The sequence below is a fragment of the Prenolepis imparis genome, unplaced genomic scaffold (assembly GCF_030444845.1).
Source record: "Prenolepis imparis isolate NDT839.2.m4 unplaced genomic scaffold, iyPreImpa1.0 SCAF_2, whole genome shotgun sequence".
Lineage (NCBI taxonomy): Eukaryota > Metazoa > Arthropoda > Insecta > Hymenoptera > Formicidae > Prenolepis > Prenolepis imparis.
The window spans coordinates 21,046,960-21,066,167 of NW_028141160.1; the positions used below are offsets into that span (position 1 = coordinate 21,046,960).

The 19,208-nt window shown below is 30.9% G+C and overlaps 1 protein-coding gene across 4 annotated transcripts in view; it reads left to right on the top strand.

Moving 5' to 3' along the window:
- The window catches only part of LOC145932602 (uncharacterized), a 33,326-nt gene that overhangs the window by 9,016 nt on the left and 5,102 nt on the right, over positions 1–19,208 (top strand). The window contains exons 1-6 of one of the 4 annotated variants that reach the window (XM_083031654.1): positions 9,642–10,056; positions 13,839–13,968; positions 14,995–15,384; positions 15,862–16,163; positions 16,399–16,792; positions 18,894–19,009. In XM_083031654.1, coding sequence (XP_082887780.1) covers positions 13,887–13,968; positions 14,995–15,384; positions 15,862–16,163; positions 16,399–16,792; positions 18,894–19,009 — 1,284 coding nt within the window. In that variant the 5' untranslated portion in view covers positions 9,642–10,056; positions 13,839–13,886. Of the gene's footprint in view, positions 1–9,641; positions 10,057–13,838; positions 13,969–14,994; positions 15,385–15,861; positions 16,164–16,398; positions 16,793–18,893; positions 19,010–19,208 lie in introns of those variants that run through there. The other 3 variants (XM_083031655.1, XM_083031656.1, XM_083031658.1) reach the window with 3 other exon arrangements.

Here is a 19,208-nt window from a genome sequence, read left to right on the forward strand (position 1 = left end):
TGCTATGTTTTTAAATCACTTTCATATTTATAATAAATTTATAATTACTTATTTATAAAATTTATTGCAAATGTAAAAAGATGGATAAACTAAATTAAACGTACTAAAATAGCACGAAAATATAATATGTTACTTGATTATCTAATTCAATTGATATTGATAAAATGGAATTACCTTTTCTCACAATACGAATACATCTGTATAAATTGTAATAAGTTTTCACTACATATGTATATATATGTTGACTAGATTCTATTTCCAATAAACGATGAGGACTTATCGAATAAGCAATTTAATCTCTTTCTTGTATCTATATACATTTTAATATTTAGATTTTAGATAATTATATTAGGGGAGAGTAAGAGTTTTACGAGTATAAAACAATCTTTTTAAACTGCAATAAGCAAAATGCTTTATTTTATATAATCTTGTAACTTTTTAAACTTTTTTTTTTATTATGTTACTATTTATAATATTATTTATATTTTATATATATAATAATTCTATTTATTATTTTACATAAAATTTATATATACACGATAATTTAATTTTTTTTCTTTTATTAATGTAAGAATACACGTAATAGAAAAAGGCGAATAAAATTTCTTAACTTAATATTTTTGTGTTAAACAAATAATTATATTGCATCTTCTTCGCATTGAGTAAACTTATATATTTATTTCATATTTAAGAATAATAAAAAGTGCTGGTATCTAAACAAAATTATATCCTTCAATATCAATAGTAACCCGAACGTGAACTTTCGACACGATCGGTTCAATGCAAGTGCGAGGAGAAGCTAAGTATAACATTGACAAAACAGAAAGAACGAAGTAAAATATGCGTGTGCATGCACGTGTGTCCATGGATAGAGGCTGCGTCGCGCGATTCGTTACGTAAAGCTTCTACAGCACATTTTACACCGAACGTCGAACCTAATATGAATAGTCTATTTTAAAAGGGACGTGAGACACAAATTACGAAATAGAATGAATTTAAATAAGACACTAGGATAATTCAATATATTTGTTCAAATCCTTTTAAACTCGTATAAATCACAAATTTGGGATAATTAGAAAATTGTATTAACAGAGAGATATCAAACCTAATATTTTATTAACAAGAAATAAGTTTTATTTTTCTTCGTTAATCAAATTATTTTTCTCTTTTTGTATAGTAAAATAATTTACAAATTAATTTTTTAAAAATCTTTTTCTTAATTCTTCTTTCCAGAAGGTCAATAATTTTCAAACTACAATGTTACTTTCAAAATTTACGTGTTTGCCTTATTATTAGGGGGGGGGGGGGGGGGGTTAATCAAAAAAATTTATTTTTTACTTATTTATTAGTGTAAGATTTTAATAAAAATTCATATTCACGCTAATTTAAAAAAGAAAAGTAATTATTTTTTGCTAATAAGAAGAACGCGTTACAATAACTACAGTAGTTATTATGTAATTAAGTTCATTTAGAGTAGTGGCTTTATCTAGAAAATGGATGAAAAATAATCGACGCGTAAATGTTTTGATCGATATAAGAATATTTATTATACTTTATATTAATAAAATAAACGCATTTTAGTTTAAATATCATATCATTATTGTCATTATTACGTAAGCAATATGGTGTATAATTTAACCAATTACACTTTATTGAGATATATATTCTTGGATAATGTTGTAAATTAAGTATTCTGTTATATGCTATAGATATTACATCCAATTGTAATTAAAATTTTTAAAACTTCATAATTTTCAATAATACAATTACGTTTCATTTGATTTATCATGTTTTGAGATCAATCGTTTCGCTCCAATTAAAGCATATCTATAGAGTCATTAAATCGAACCACGCAAAAAAGATAAGAGAGAGAGAGAGAGAGAGAGACGATATAATTGTATGTGTGATCCTCTTATATAAATGGATTCTGTTTAATCAGATCGAAAATGTTTACTCTCCTTCTGAAATAAAAATATCATCATCGTAGACATTGTTGCGTAAAGCTTTCTACTTCTTTGCTTGCTCAGCGTGATATTTCGCAAATACATAGTATCAATTAATAATAAACAGCAGCGCATATATGAGGGAAGAAAAATAGTTATTTTCTCTCTTTCTTTTTTCCTTTTTTACGTGCATGCACATGCATCGGGCACCGGCAAAGTTTCCACACGTAGCACGTGCTGAAGATCGTAGACCTTCCTGACGTTTGTACGGATTACATAACTTCGACTTGGTTGCGGTTACCGGTAATAAAACGCAGCTTTATATATGTAGAACAGCGTTGCGTGCATGTGTGCAATCACACGCCACGAATATACATCAATGTATATATGTATATATATATATATATATATATATATATATATATATATCTGCACACACACGACTGCCTAACTGCGGTAGAAGAGAGCCGCGAGTTCAGGAATAGCACGTGAGTGACCACGAGGTTCTCGTCACATGCTCGCGTCTCGCGAGCGCAGACAAATTTTTCGGGATGTTCGACGGATGTCACGAGCGGCTCATCCGCATGATTTTGAGTCAACAGCAGCATTTTCGGCTCGATCTTACACAACCGATATTTTCCGACCGAACCTTTTATATTTAAACTTTGAGTATTAAATGTGATGAGTTGGGATTTGCATTGCAAATTTCTTCCATTTTTCTTTTTCTTTTCTTTGATCACCTTGAAGATAGATCTCTCCTCTTTTGTGAAAATTTATTTTATCGGTATAACTTTTACATGTATATACATACCTATAAAGTATATACAAAAGGGGGAAAAATCTGTTTTATTTTTTATTAAATTTTTAACACTCTTCTTCTTTCTCTCTTTCAAGTATTCTTTAACTAATACAACTGTGATTATTCTGAAATTTTATTTAAATTTTTCTAAAAGTAAAATCTATTAATATTATAGAAAAAAGATATGTTTAATACACTCTATTTTTAGTTTTATAATTGATTTTATAAAATGTTCTAGATTTTTATTTGCATAATATTCGGAAGTTACACTAATGCCTCGATCTTCTTAAGGACAAAATCTCAAGTTTCAAAAATCAAAAATCTGTATATAAAATGAAGATCCGGAAATCTTTTTTTTCTGATACAAATAATACATTTTCTGATATAAATAATACTTGTAAAAAGATGGATTAAAATAAATTTAAATTTTATAAAGGAAGAGAAAAAAATAGATTGATATAAAATTATACATATACATGTACGTATATAATTATCATATCAAGAGGAAATATCTTCCGAAGCTTTCAAATTGAATTTGTTATGTAGAGCAATCTAAAATTAAAATATATATTCATTAGTTATTAGCACACGATGTATGTACATAAAATGATCAAGAATTCCCATTCATTTTATCGCAATTTTATATCGAATGCGCAAAGGAAAACAAAGAATATGTTTTCCTGTTCATGTGTTAATCTATTCTTTTATTTATACATTCACTCTTCCGCGAAAATGTATAATTTTTATACCTCAACAACTGTTGAGTCATTGATATTGATTTGATCAAACGGGTTTAAGGAAGCAACAAGTAACAAGTTGCTTTTTAAAAACATTTAGGCGTAATAAAAATCGTAAAAAAAAATAAAAGCATAATAAAAGATATATATACAGGATGCCTATATAGGTGTAATATAGAAATATAGAGAATACCTGTATATAATTTTAATGAATTAATAAATATTTTAATTATAAGTTTTATAATTTGAATGAAAATCTAGAGATAATCTTGTCTTTTAATAATTTCGTTTAACAAATTGCCAACCCTACATCGATTTTATAATAATGTCTAAAGTTTCCAGTAAGCCACTCGGTACTCGCTATATTGATATCCATGACACCTAAAAGCATTCATTGCCGAACTCGTTAAAGCACTGAAAATGTCGGTGTCTAGGAACGTTAATAATAGACTTGCATCAAGAGAATCGCGCGTGTCACGTTTGCACGCCGTTGTCGTGTGTTCCGCAGAACACATTTGGATTTCACGTGCTATTTTTACCTATCGATACTGTCCACCACATGTATGGTCTTCGTTCGTTACGCAGTCGCCTGTTTTACTCTAGAATAGTTATTTTATGGTCCTTTAAGCATCAAACTCGCGGCCATATCAGTGATTTAATGCTCCTCGCTCTGGCAAACGTTGCTTCTAGCTGTAAGTCTAGCTGTTGGTCTATAGCTGTTGGTCTTGTTCCTTTGTAGATATATTTTCTACTATCTCCCTCGTCATGCCTTGAAAGGTCAAGAAACTTTTTCGACCATATGTCAATTCTAATACTGTGAATATAACGTTCATATGTATATATACACGAATGCTAAAATTGCAGACGAAAAATTAAGAGTACTTGAAATTTTCTGCGAATCGTGTAATACTTTTATCTGGCTACTGAAAATTTTTTCATCCGCAATTATGTGTTGCATCACGCAAGATATTTTTAGTAATATACATATGTGATACTTTTAAATCAAATCGATATTTTCAATCGTTGTAAAATTTGTACGGAATTAATTGGAATATTTTGCAATTGCTGAAGAAAGAGAATTACTTTTACAGAATTTATTGATTAGATTTAACATATTGTCTTCCAAAGTCATATTTTAATATATATTTTAATATACATATTTTTTTTTTTTTTTTTTTTAAAGATAATGTATTTCAGTATTGATAAGGACTATTTTTACGTACGAGCTACGTTGGCATATATGGATTAATTCTGATAAGGTATTTGCGCTTCAAGGGTTACATAATACTCTCATTGTTTCGCATACCATCAAGTATAGTCGATGTTATGCGACGATTCATTGGGTATCGTACCATGTTATACCAGCTTGTAAACTTGACACTTAATCTGTTACGCACTTATCAAAGATATATGATGTGTAAATATCAAAATCTGCATAGCTTAATCAAAAGAAAATAATCTAGACCTTGGTTGATTTGTATATACAAGAAACATGCCGGTTTACTTATATATTTCCTTCTCTTTCATAATGTGTTTCTTCGAAGTACATACTTGTATTTTATAAAAGAAGCAAACGCATTTTTATGATAATTTAGATAGAAATGAGTACAAAACCATTCAATATAATTTATTTATTCATTTACATATACATATGTAAATATATTTGTGTATAAAATCAAGTTGTTTGAAATAGATTCTAAATATGTATATATATTTTTTCTAAATATATATAAATATATTATGTATACACATACGCATGTGAATATGTATATAACATGTGTTCTTTTATTATTAACGCTACATGTTAACAGTACTGTTATATTCTCATAAGTCATAAATTATGACTCATAATGTATCTAATTTGAATTTTTAATAATAAGAGAAACATATAGCCCTCGAGTTGACTTTTTCGAAGTTAATGTCAAAAACAGACTATATGATTACTTTTAGCGCTTTATAGCAATAATCAATCAAGCAGTAATTCATATTTGCCAAAAATTATAACTTCATGATTATTTTATTATTTTATATAGGTATACAATATCATTTGAAGCTATATCGAAGGATATTTTGAAGGACAAGTATTTCTCTCTATAATATTGATCTTGAAGTTCAATTGATAATAGTCAACATCAGTCTACATTTTAATATTTAAAAAATCGTTTCTTTATGTATACTAAATATGGAGAATCGCGTGCGCAAATATTAAACGCCCATTAAAATTATTAAATTAAGGATTAATTATTGAAATAAATAGATTATAACAATGATTAACATGTATTTTTATGCATATAATATTTTATGATATTATATAATATATTTTATATATATTTTAATATTTTTGGCGTTATATGAATTATTTATTCTAAACTAGAATATGATAGTTTTAAAAAATCTAGTTTTATTAGTATAACTTTTTTATTTTGACTATTTTTCTTGATTTCCTCAAGAATCCTGACAAGCACGGTTTTCTTTACACTAAAAGATATATTTCCTTCACTAATTATTTATATAACTCTTAAGAAAATGATAAAAAATCATAATTTGAAACTTTTAATGTGTTAGGTGATATTACCAAAGATTGTCACAACATATTTTTTGTGGTTGCCCCTTACCACATGTCTGAAGATTAAAGATCAAGTTACAAGGCGTTACAAAAAAAAAACATCTCTGCGCTATATATTTGAATATCTTAAAATGATGTGCAACAGTTGGTATTGACTTTTGAGACATGTATAATTATTATGCTCTTTCTTTCATGTCATATGTGTGTGAATAGCATATATAATAATTTTATTTTACATATACATTAATACATATAATTCGATAAATTGCAAAGTTTATTAACGACTAAACTTGCTGAATGTATTATTACATTAATACTGCAACTGCATAAATAAATTCGATTCTTTATCTTTTCTAAAAATTATTAAATATATTATATATAGTATATTATTATTAATACGATTTAATTAAGACTCAGATAATAATTAAGCATAGTATGTAATCAAATATTAATTTGTATTAGAAGACATATCGCCCGCTTATAATATAATGAAACATTTTTTAGAGCGTTTTTTTTTTTTTTTTAATGGGTCTATCGACCGAGATAGTATATCGTAAAGTTTTAGAGACAAAGTCCTATATCAGTTCGAAGAACTTTGTTCGCATTACGCCTCGCACTTCGAGATGTGATAACTAGTTAAATAACCAGGTCATATATTATTTCCGCGCGCTGTGCTTAAAGGTGTACAGCTGTACATACACCTCTTTTCAGCACGATATTCAGACGTGTGTAAAAAAAAATCATCGAAAAGATAAAATAAAATAGATTCGTATAGAGCATGTCTGTCCCATGTTTTTGACAATGTGCCTAGGCCGTTCTATAACAGTCCGACGTTCCAAATCATTATGTTTCGACTCTATTCGTGAGGTATCATTCGTCTAGCATTTGCTAGACCTGCCACGAGGACGAGCAAAGTGCGTTCGCCGTTTCATCATTCACGAAGCCTCAACCGTTCCGTTTTATGACTGCTGTCGAAATGACAGACGTGCGCCTTCTGTAAATTGAGTTTTAGTTCCTCGTACCAAATTTATTCGAAATCTCTACCATTAACCTGACATTTTCATTACTATACTAGAAATCAAATACTAGAATAAAACGTCAATTCATGACTAATTTGTTGTTCTAATCTCGAATATCTTTCTATCAATTGGCAGAAAATTCATATTAAAGGTGGGAATGTTGACTTAATATTATATTAGCACCGCCACTTCCGAAAAATATTTTTAGCGAGCCATAAGCCTAAAAACAATATATCAGAATTAATATATTAAATTTTTATAAATTCTCAATACGGAACATAATAATTATATATATAACACTAAAATAATGAAAAATAAGATGTCAACAATATCAACTCGATGTCAAATTGTTCTATTAAAATATCCTAGTGTCGAATTTAATGTTCGCGAAATAAGTTTTCGATTGGGAATAATATATCTTGAGAACAGTTAATGGAGAAACAAAAATGAAGTAATAATAAATACTTAGTCAAAATTATAGAAGAGTAATTAATTCTCTTTAATGTTTTATTCTTGTATGGCAAGCCTTCATACTTTCTGATTTTTTTTTATTTACGATGAGCAATTAAAATAATTCATCACTAACATATTTCAAGAGTAAAAATTTTGAGAAACATTTTAAATTTTAATATCAAAGAATTAATTGTAATAATATAAATCAAAGAATTAATTGTAAATATACATAGTTTATTCTTGTAGTGCATGGGCATTGGAACGTTTTCGATTATTTTATGAACTTATTTTATGAACAATAAATTCAAGATTAGATGAATTAACATTTAATTATGCCATATATCCGAATTTGATTTCTCATGATTACTCTCGTAGAAAAAATATGCGATCACATTAATACTACGCGTATATATATCTATCTCATGGACAGACGATTGTTTAAACGTAGTTTATAAATGACAAGTAATAAATTAATAAAACTAATTGCTCTGTCATGCCCTTTCGAGTTTTTTCCTTCTTTTTTGTTTATTCTTTACTACTTCTTTATGACATTAACACGAGATTCATTCGCAAAAAAAAAAAAAAAATAATTAATTAAGATCGCGCGCTCATTAATCATCAGAATGTGACGATCGCACAATATTATCTCACCTTTAATTGCATACGATGCGCATTTAATTTGATATTACGAGAGGAGAACACGAAAATCCAACGAAATCGCGAAAATACACGATTCTCTCGAAAAAGCATGCAGTCGAATTCACACAATGCTTTATCTCCCTCGCCAACGAATATACACACGTATTTTAAATATTATGTAAATAAAATTTTTATTATCTCCCGTTACAATTAATTGTAATAATCGTGGAGAATGTCGCGTATTTCGAAAAATAATACGACACACGGCTTCTGTTCTCGAGTCTCGTTGCGAGTTTGACAACAAAACAAAACCACCATTACCACGTATAAATAATAGCACTCTATACTCTTGTGTGTCAACTCTCTTATTGTCATTCGCGTGGCGAGAATCAAACAGAACAGCGGTGTAAGCCATTCCGTGTATCATATCTCGTTATTCTTTCAAGTGAAAGAGAAACGATTTTCGAGAATCGAGTGCATAATAATTTTCGTGTTCTCTCGTAGCAAAATTTAATCAAAATGCGCATTGCATGCAATTAATGTCAAGAGTGTGTTACGAAAAGTGTCGCACCATCGTCGTTTTCTCGTGATTAATATGCGTGCAATCGTAACTAAATCATGTTTTCGCGAGTGTGAATATGTCTAAAATGCTATAAAGCCGCAAAAGATAAACAAGAGTGAGGAGGAGGCATTCCGGGGAAGTATCGGACGGTGGATGGAACAAACATGAGATAGGCAATTTATAATTTTGTTAATTTATCATTTGATATAAATTATACCAAATTTTATTAAAGATGATCTTAGTTATACTAATTAATTGCTCATCGCTTATCATCTTCACGGTAGTAATTCACTTTATATTATTTTAAGAGGACGCTATTATCATGAAATATACTACTTCTATCTATACACAGAGAGGAATTTTCTCTTAAAATTTACCCTAAAAATCATGATAATCGTGGGACAATATGGTATGGAAAGAATTTTATGAGAATTTCTCTGATTAATATTTATCACAATAAAAATAATAATATCTATTATAATAAAATATAAAATATGTTTGATTAATTTTATTATGCAGTTTAGATTATAAATATTAATCAGAGAAATTCTCATAAAATTCTTTCCATACCACATTGTCCCACGATTACCATGATTTTCAGGATAAATTCTAAGAGAAAATTTTCTCTCACAATCAGTGTATACATTTAATTAGACTTGCATCGCGGTAAAAATATGATATTTGAACATACTGTGGCAAGTGTGGGAAATGATTAAAAAAAGAAGAAGAGTTATAAATGCGAGATCTAAATCTCTGTTCGAGAAATTTGTGAGGAATAGGAAAGACAAACTCGCTTCTTCTCCCGAGCGAGAATACACTCCGTGGGTGGTGGAAAACGGATAATGGTGCAAAATCGTTCACGTTGCACAGTCGCAGACGGTCGTGGAAAATCGAAGCACACCGATGCACACCGACGACCGCGCAGTGCCGCCGAGGTGACTAGAGGATTCGCGGCTCCTCGTCCTGGGCCGCGAGAGCAGTGCGCGATCAGTATGCGTTATATTCGTGCGATCGCGATCGCCGAGGAGACTCTGAATTCGACTTGGCAACGATACCGCGAACGATTTCCCAGAGCCGGCCGCGAGGACTCCGTTTCCGATTTTGATCGAGCCTCGCAATAACCGGAAATACGCGGGCGTGGCGATTAATACCGATTTTTCTTTTCTTTTTTCTTTTTCTTTCTTGCTAGATGGCAAATTTCAATGATTTTCTCAAAGTGGAAGTTTGTTTATAGAATATGTAATCCCCTGCATCGATTCTAAAAGATACCAAGCTTTTCGCGGAGAAATCAGTAGTGTTCACTGCCATGTGTAAAATTACGTAATATCGTAAAATTACGTAATATCTTTCAATCGTTTTATTTTTTGCTTTAATTTCTGTCCGATATTAGACATAAGAAGCACGTTAAAAACACGTCGCTTAAATAAAGTATTTCATCATTACTGAAAATATATTAAAATATATTAAATATATTAAAATTCTGACTGTCTAGAAATATTTTTTTATTAACATATGGAAGGATGATGGTTGGCTATACGAAACGCTGCATTATCATACAAATATCTTAATATGCTTGGAGCTATTTAATATGTTAATTTAAGTAAATTCTAATTCAAGAACTTTAGTACTCTCATCGTGAAGGTTAAATTTATGCGCTCTATTTTGAATGTTGAATTCGAAGAACCGGAAAGGAAAGCAACCCGTGTTCTACGATATAAAAATGCTTCTCGCTACCGATCTGACCAGTTTTGAAAAAATCTTTTTCCTTAAAAATATTGAAAATATTGAAGCATACCTAATATAGTTTTCAATGTTTTTATTAATTATAGTAATTGAAGATAAGAGACTTCTAACAAATTTAAGTCTCAGGAGAGATAACATTTGACAAATTCTTTAGTCAATATTTCCAGATCTTAATAAAATTTTAATTTGAAATTTAATTACAAAAATATACATATATAATGTTAAAAAAATTAACAGAATATATACGATATATAAATAATAACCCTTGATATTTTCACTAAAAAAAATCGATTCCACATTATTGGTCAAAGAATAAGCTGTAGTTGAGATAACTTCCGGTAATTTTTGAATATTTTATATATAATTGCAATTTAAATATAATTTTGTTCCTTACAAACAAACGTTCTAGATAACGTTTAATAAAAGAAATGAATGGCTTCTAGGAGAATTACATAATCTTTGATACAATCTTAGTGTCACGCTAAGGTCAATAATTAATTAAATATTACTAATCGTCATTCACTATTAATAATAAATTATTATTAATAATTAAAAATATACATTATTTTTAACGAACATTATTAATATACGTTCGAATCGCGTATTACGTTGCTTGATCGATAGCTGGTTTGAAGTCAACAATAAAAACTGAATACAAAATAATATAAACGCAGACCCAGGACATAATCAACACTCATAAATCATCGCACACCTTGTAATCATAAGTAACTTTTATATAACAGTGCAATAAATTGCATAATTCTACTGCTATGATATATGTATTTATACATAAGCGGATAGCATATAACTCTATAATTCCAATTGCTCAAAAATTAGATCAGTTAGTTGAAAAATATCATTATTTTTTCTTGTACATGTGCTATTTTTTCGATCTATTAGAATTACCAATAATTTAGCATAAAAAATATTTATAATATGTTCGCTAAATTAATTGCATATTTATTTTTATTTTTCTTTACCTATATTTATTTATATATAATTCCTCATATATTTCTTTATCCACATTCATTTATATAATCCATCATATTGTTTGCATTTCTGCATTTAATTATAAAATGATAACTTTTAAAATATTTATTAATATATTATTAAGCATTTATTTTACATCTATACTGAAGATTTATTAATTGAAATATATTATTATTGGAAAATCATTATTTTTATTTAAAAAACTGCAGAGTTTTCTTTGGACATAATGCGTGTAAAACGCGAATATGAAAAGATACGAAATTTTCAACGAACATAAATACGAACAACAATATACGACATGCGAATTGCATACATTGCTAGCGTAACAAAACGGCTTTCAAGGAAAAATTATTTTCAACGCCAAGGATGATTTTTCGCAATGTACCAATCTTGTACGTCGCGAATGCACAATGTTATGATCGAACGTGCAGGATGCAAATGCATGCACTTATCAGCGTCATTAATATCGAGTGCATTTTCTCAAACTCGTACGGTGAATATTCGGGTATATGCATGGTGTGCATATCCATATCAGCAGCACTATAACATGTCCTTGCGCGATCAATGGAACCATCTAGGTACGCCCGCGCGGTATCTAGATGTTTTTAATGTACGGTTCACTCGAAATGCAAAGCCATAATCTGGAACAAGAATGCGATGCGCGATATGTCCCGTTTTTTTTTTTTTTTTTTTTTTTTTTTTACACACGTTGAAACGACACTCGATCTTACGTTCTCGGAAAATAATTCGCACTGCAAACGAATAATTCACACGTGAATTGTTCTCCTTTTTTTTATTCCTTATTTTTCTATGATGCATATTTTCTATTTCTTATATACATTGACATTAAATAATTAAATTTCTAAATATATTTCTAATATATAAATCTATATCTCTTGTACTTTTATAAATAAGGTCAAATAATTATACAAGAGAAATATCAATTTTTCGTAATATTTTATAGAGAAAAATATATATTGTAAAAATTATGGACTTAATCCAATTCTGTATCGAAGTAAACTATATTATAAACTAATTATCTCTTTCTCTAGTCTCTCAATTTGTAATATTTATAATTTATATCTCGCACTCTCTGTATGAAGGATAACCGCAAATTAATGAGGGAAAAAAATGGAAAAAAGAGAGAAGATGAGAGATAAAAATTAATTTTTTTTAAATCGACAATAATATTATAATAAAATGGTAAAAATTATAGTTATGATATAATAAGTTATTAATTGAATTAAATAACATAAATTGCGAGAGATATTTTTGACATATATATCGACTATAATATATCTGTACTCCAATGTTAATTTTCTTTCCAAATCATCATTGCACATTATTGACTGTCAAAGATTAGCACATTATTTAGTGATCGTACTATAATTGAATTTGACGGACGTTCGTGCTCCTTCTGTTCGAATAAAAAAAATCTAGCCGTTCTAGAAAGTTGGCTGGCAAATAGTAACTAATATTTATTTTTCGATTTTTAAACATTAAATGTGAGCAAAGATAAATTTAACGTTTTATGTTTATTGATAATTGACGCGAAATTCAAAGGCTATGAGCCACATAATAAATCTTACAACAATTATGCGTAGATATTCAAAAGCGTACTTTATCTGAAACGCAATTTTAGATTTATCCAAATTATACATTGCTTTCAGTTTTCTATTAATCTAAAATCTTAGCACATCGATCTAATGTTCTCATCATTTTGATGAAATAAATGTGATAACACACCTGTTATATTAAAATTGCATTTAAAATTATTCATACTAAATTCATTACATGCTACTTAAGAATTTTTCAGATATTTTTTACATTTTCTTTTTTTACAGTTAAATTAATTTTTATAGAAATTCTTTTAAAATATAGAACTTATATATAAAATAATAAAATATTATTATAAAGAGAATTTATGAAACAGGATTGATTTGACATGAAGAAATCAAACATTCTCTTTGTAATAAATGTGTTTTCGGATGAAGACACCGGTGCTCGAAGATACCGATCGTCGACACAGCTCGGTAGCCTCCTCGGCCGTTTTCTATTCTAATTCCAATGCTATTCTGGTACCCCGGTGGAGACAGCCAATGGGCAACGCGTCTCTTCGGCAACTATTACATACACCCCTCTTCTCGCGCTCTCTTCATCTCATCTGGTGTGCGCACCACCACCCCCTTCTCCGTGTCGATCGCAGTCGCTCTCGGAGCATCGCGTACCGTGGATTAATCTTGTATTCGTACGTTTCTCGTTACACCATCCTTTCGTCCTTTATCGGTCTTCACGGTGATCGGTTCGTCTCTCCTCGCGGTAGATGTCGAACATCTAGAACTGCTCAAGCGTCCTAGGGACGTCCTTGAGCAGTTTTTTCCTATCAGTCAGGACGATCCTGAAGGGAAAATAAAGCCCGGTGGAAGAAGGGTGCGATGCAGTGGCGACGACAGAAGAGGATCACCCACGTGATCGGCTCTTCGAATCATGTATTGCTCTTAGCGAGGTACCAAGATGGTACGATCACAGTATCCTAATATAACTATATTGGAGAACGCGTCGTATCTTATATCGAACCGAAATCAGTATAAAAAGCATTAAATTTTAAACAGAAAAATAAGAGGAAAGTGAAACAAATAAGTGCACTCTTCCTTATCGTGGTTTATATATCAATTAAATAATTAATTCCAAATCACATCAATTGAATTTAGATATACTTTCTGTGATCAAAGCTGTGTGAAATGAAAATGTTCGCTATAATTTTGAGATTATTTTTCTTGTTCCATCCATTATCTGATTCTATTATCGTTTTATATCAAAGTATTTGTTTTATATATATACGCATAATTTTTTTTATATAAAATCTAAAAATAGATTATAAGTGAACACAATAATTCATACATATGCTGTTTTACGTTACACGATTTCAATTTTTATTTTGATTGAAACGTCTTTGATTGTATATATATTGATTCAACAATTAATTACACAAATGTTTCTTGCGTGTGATACGATCGATTTGATTACGAATGACATTTAAGATAAAAACACTCAACATTTTTATCATTATACGACGACACTCTACAAATATATGTTCAGAGAAATATTATTACTTGTACTATCATAATTTAATCAATGCATGATACGGAGACTGATGTCTACCTCGATTTCTTAGAAATAATCTATATTTAACATCTACGAATATCTTACATATTCTAATATTGGCAGTCTAAGAAGAGATCTAAATATATGCGTAAGCTCGAATTACGATAATAATACTGAGAAAAAAAAACATTTAAACTCTCCGTTTAAAAAAACTAAGATATTTTATTTAGATATCTTTCCATCTTTCTCAGACATTTATCTCGTAATTCAAAAATTACGTAATTAAAAACCTAACGCTGAAATTTAGCGATCAGAAATCCTCTAAATGCATTTGCAGCGCGCATTAATTATCGTTTATTGCACTTGATTGACTCTAAATGTAAAAACAAAATACAGCAATTCACATTCACGTTCATCATTTACCATTTCTTTCGACAGCTCCACCCGGTGAGGAGGATGAGGAAGAGGGTTTACGAGGAAAAGACTATGTGAAAAGTCAGGAGAAGGACACGAACGCGCACACCTTCGATCGAAATGGACAGCAGAGTGGTTACAAACCACGTCGAACTGGTACCAGCACCAGCGGTGGCAGTACGAGCGGCTACGCCAGCAGCGGCTCGAGATCGCACAGGGATGAGAGCAACGGCTCGCCGTCGCAGCCCAAGATCATCTTCAACGAGGAGGAATACACGAGAATCACGACGCCGCGGCAGGACGTCCTCTTCAAGAAGGGCTACCTCTCGCGCAAGAAACCCTGGACCGGAAATGCGAGCACCAGCGCTACGCCGTCGACCACGGAGAGTCAATCGGCGTCACATTCCACCGCAGGTAGAGAGCATAAATATTATTACTGTTATTAATAACAAGCAAAAAGGTCAATTAAAAAGCTGATAGTTAGCTTGACCTTTTTTTGTGTTCATAGCAAAGTAAAAGTATTCAAATTGATATTATACTATCTATCTGTTATATGCTTAACTCTCTAATCTTCAAAATAAATTGCTTGATTATTAAAGTTTAATCTAATTTAAAATGAACATCTTAGAATAATATATGTAGATATAAATAAAATATCTTGAAACACACATATCTTTTCTCAATAACAATATTTACTTATTATTAGTACAATTCATTACTAAAATTTATTGTATTCTTTATATTTTCTTAAGAGAAAAGAGTGCATCTTTGTCTGTTCTACATCAACATTATTTTTAAAAAAGTCGCTACATTAATTTATCGTTGCATATTTTATTGTATATTTATTTTATCGATAAATAAGTATACGATCAAACAACAACATTTTTATAGACGGCAGTGAAACCACAGAAGACCAACAGCTCTTGGATAGGGACAACGGAACGGGAGAATATCCGCCCATGGTAGAGCCAGGAGCGCAACTAGGATATGGAACGTTTTACGATCACGCGAGCGGTTACTACTATGAATACCCTGTGATGTTGGTCGGACCTGCACCAGTACCTGCTCAAGTTGGACCAAGTGTTCTAGCGACTGTACCATGTGGTCCGGTCCCTCTAAGGCCGATCGAATGGATCAATCCTGCCTTTGTGCCTAAACTTGCCAATCAGCCATATTGTTTAATGGACTATCAGGTGAGTTGTTGAATCTCATTAATTTATCTATTAAGTATATAATATACTTGTTATCTTCTACCGACTATACGATTAAAATTTTAATATAATATTTGCGTAAATATTTTATTTTTGAAAAATGTAAATTATATATATGTATATATCTCCTAAACTCATTCAGTTATTTACTTGATTAGATTATGATATGGATGGATGATTATGTATGGATCTTCGAATGTCGGCTATTTATTTGTAGACTAATCAAAGTACAGAACCAGTCACGATAGTGGAAGAGCATAACGGTATGGCAGTAACAGCGGAAGCTTCCAACAGTATGTGGAATGAAAGCGGCACTGGTAGCGCCAGCTGTAGCGGCAGCGTAGCCGAAGAAATTGAGGAACAAGCCGAAGAGGTGGACACCATGGAGCAGAACACTGCGAAGGAGCAGCTCGCGGAGGAACAGCAGCCTCTAGAGCAGTTGCATCTCGAGGAACAACATTTGGAGAACGGCGTAACAACGGTCGATCCTTATCTAGAGCCATTACTGATGCAGGAGCCGATGCACGTGCCACATGTAATTCCGGCTGTACCACAACCGTATATGTATCCTGGTCACTACATGTTCGGACCGCCATTGGTCAACGTTAATGGTTAGTTACGAGACAGATAGATTAAGAGTTATCTCCCTGAGTAATGTGCGCGTGCTATAATATAGATTGACAAAATCTGAACTTACTCTCTGCTATTTGCATGAGCAGACTTACATTCGCGGTCCTAGCCTTCGTTCTGTTCGCAGTCGGATGGACGGAACAACGAACAAATGTATAAACTAATTGGTTACCCACGTTTGCGTTTAAGAGAAAAACGCGCATTTCGGGGAGGGAGTGCAAATACGATCGAAATATGCAATTCATCATACTAGTTGTCGTATAAAATATAAGCAGATTTATATAATATTAATATAATAATTGCAAATATATTATGTATTATATATTTAAATGCATATATAATACATAATTATGGCAATTCGCGAATTATCTATTGAATTATGAAAGAGAAGCAAAATAAAAAGAGGATCAAACTTGACACATTATATAATTTACTTTGCATAAATTAACATTTTTAATATATTTTAAGAGTTAAGTAAAATTAATAGATATATTTTTTATAATTTTTAAAGACACTTTATATATAGTATTATGATCACTAATGCTTGTCATGTTACACAATTAAATAGACAAGCTCATAATCGTCAATATAAAAATTTAAATTTATAATTTTTAGAGAAATTTAAATGTGAGATTAAAGTATAAAACAATATGAACAATAGTTAATACAAAATTTCACAAGCTCACTTCTTTTAATCTGTCGATTCTTTAACCAATTTTAAGTCCATTTTAATGAGGGAGATCTCTTTTGCATGTCATTTTTTAAGTTCCTAGAGAGAGAGTATAAAGTATCTCAATAATTAAATCTTAAATTGAGATTTTGTGTTAAAAAATAAAATTTATTTAAAATTATTCGAATAATCAACTTTTATATTCCATTAGCAGCTCTATAGCTTAATTTTTTTTTTTAATTACATTTTTATTTGTTTAATTTTTTTTATTTTAATTTAAAAGTTCTATATTGGTGTTTTTATATTTTTCTAAAGAAAAATCGATTTAAAATTGATTAAAAAATTTACAGTTGAACTAGTGATGCAGGATACTTTTGTGTAAAATTAATCATATAATAAACTAGCAGCCTGAAATGGGAGAAATATGAAAAAAGTTGTAATAATCTCGCATAATTATTGAACTGTTTATATTTATGTTGATCCAATATAAACGCTCCTTCCTCGTACTGCGCTACACTGACGGTAGTACGCTTGATTCTACCTATTTCTAATGTTAAACGAGAACAGTGTCAATCGGAAGCGCGGCCAAGGAAAAGGGATATGCCCCGATTCATGACTTCTGTCCCGTCCATCGGCATCATTGCTGTTTTATTACCACCGTGCCTCTACCACATTCAAGGTAAAAGGTAATAATTCGCAAAAAAGGTACCACGCTTTAGACACGATCGTGGAAATCTCGAGGTTTTAACAATCTCGTGAAACAGTATTACGAGATTGATTTTCGACGCTTTTCGCATCTCAACAATGACCGACAATTAGCCCATTATAATTCATATTCGTTCACGATCGTTCCTAAAGTCCCAACTCTGTACACGCTCGATGTCTATTTGTCGCTACATCGAATTATCACTTGCATAAATGTCAATCGGTGTACTTTTCACCAACACGCCGTACGTCTCATTATTTCCACATTGCACCAAGTAACGAAGCGTATCTCATCCGAGAATCTCCATTGACTCGTGACTAGCGCGCGAGGGGATACGTCCTGTGGTAACACCAGCACAATTTAACGTCAGAAATATGTCTCGGCTACGTGAGAGACGCGAGACGAGAGTTTGGCAACGGCAGAGCGCGTTGCTACATCTCAAATAGAGCTTGTTATAAATAACAGTTACGTATCGTTCACGTGTTGATATATGAGAATCGAGAAAGGCTCAGAAGCAGTGAAAAACCAAAGTTCACTTCTCGCGACAACTCTGTTACATTTTAGCCACTCATTACCCTCTGTTCCTGGGATCACGATTGGATCGTTCATCGAAGTGAATCAAATATCGCACTGAATAAATATTGTTTGTTGATCGATTTTCGTCTCTCGACAGACCGATAACGCGCGATAATTTCTTCTGTCCAAGGTGTTACCATCCAGGGCGGGCCATTAGTGAGAACCATGGACGTAACGGCTATGACAATGGCGTACGCCAAACGGAAAAAGAAGAAAAAGAAAAGAAAACAGAGAAGACCTACTTTGGTAAGTCGACCAAATCCATTGCATTGCATGCAAGGATCAACTTTAAATGCATTTCATTAATTGTAGAAGAAGTAATAGATTAACATGTAACGAAACAACACAAACTACACTACATCTATATATATACATCTGATATACTATGAATATGAATATTAAAGTGACAATTTTTATTTTGAGATATTTGACTAAAATTCGTCGC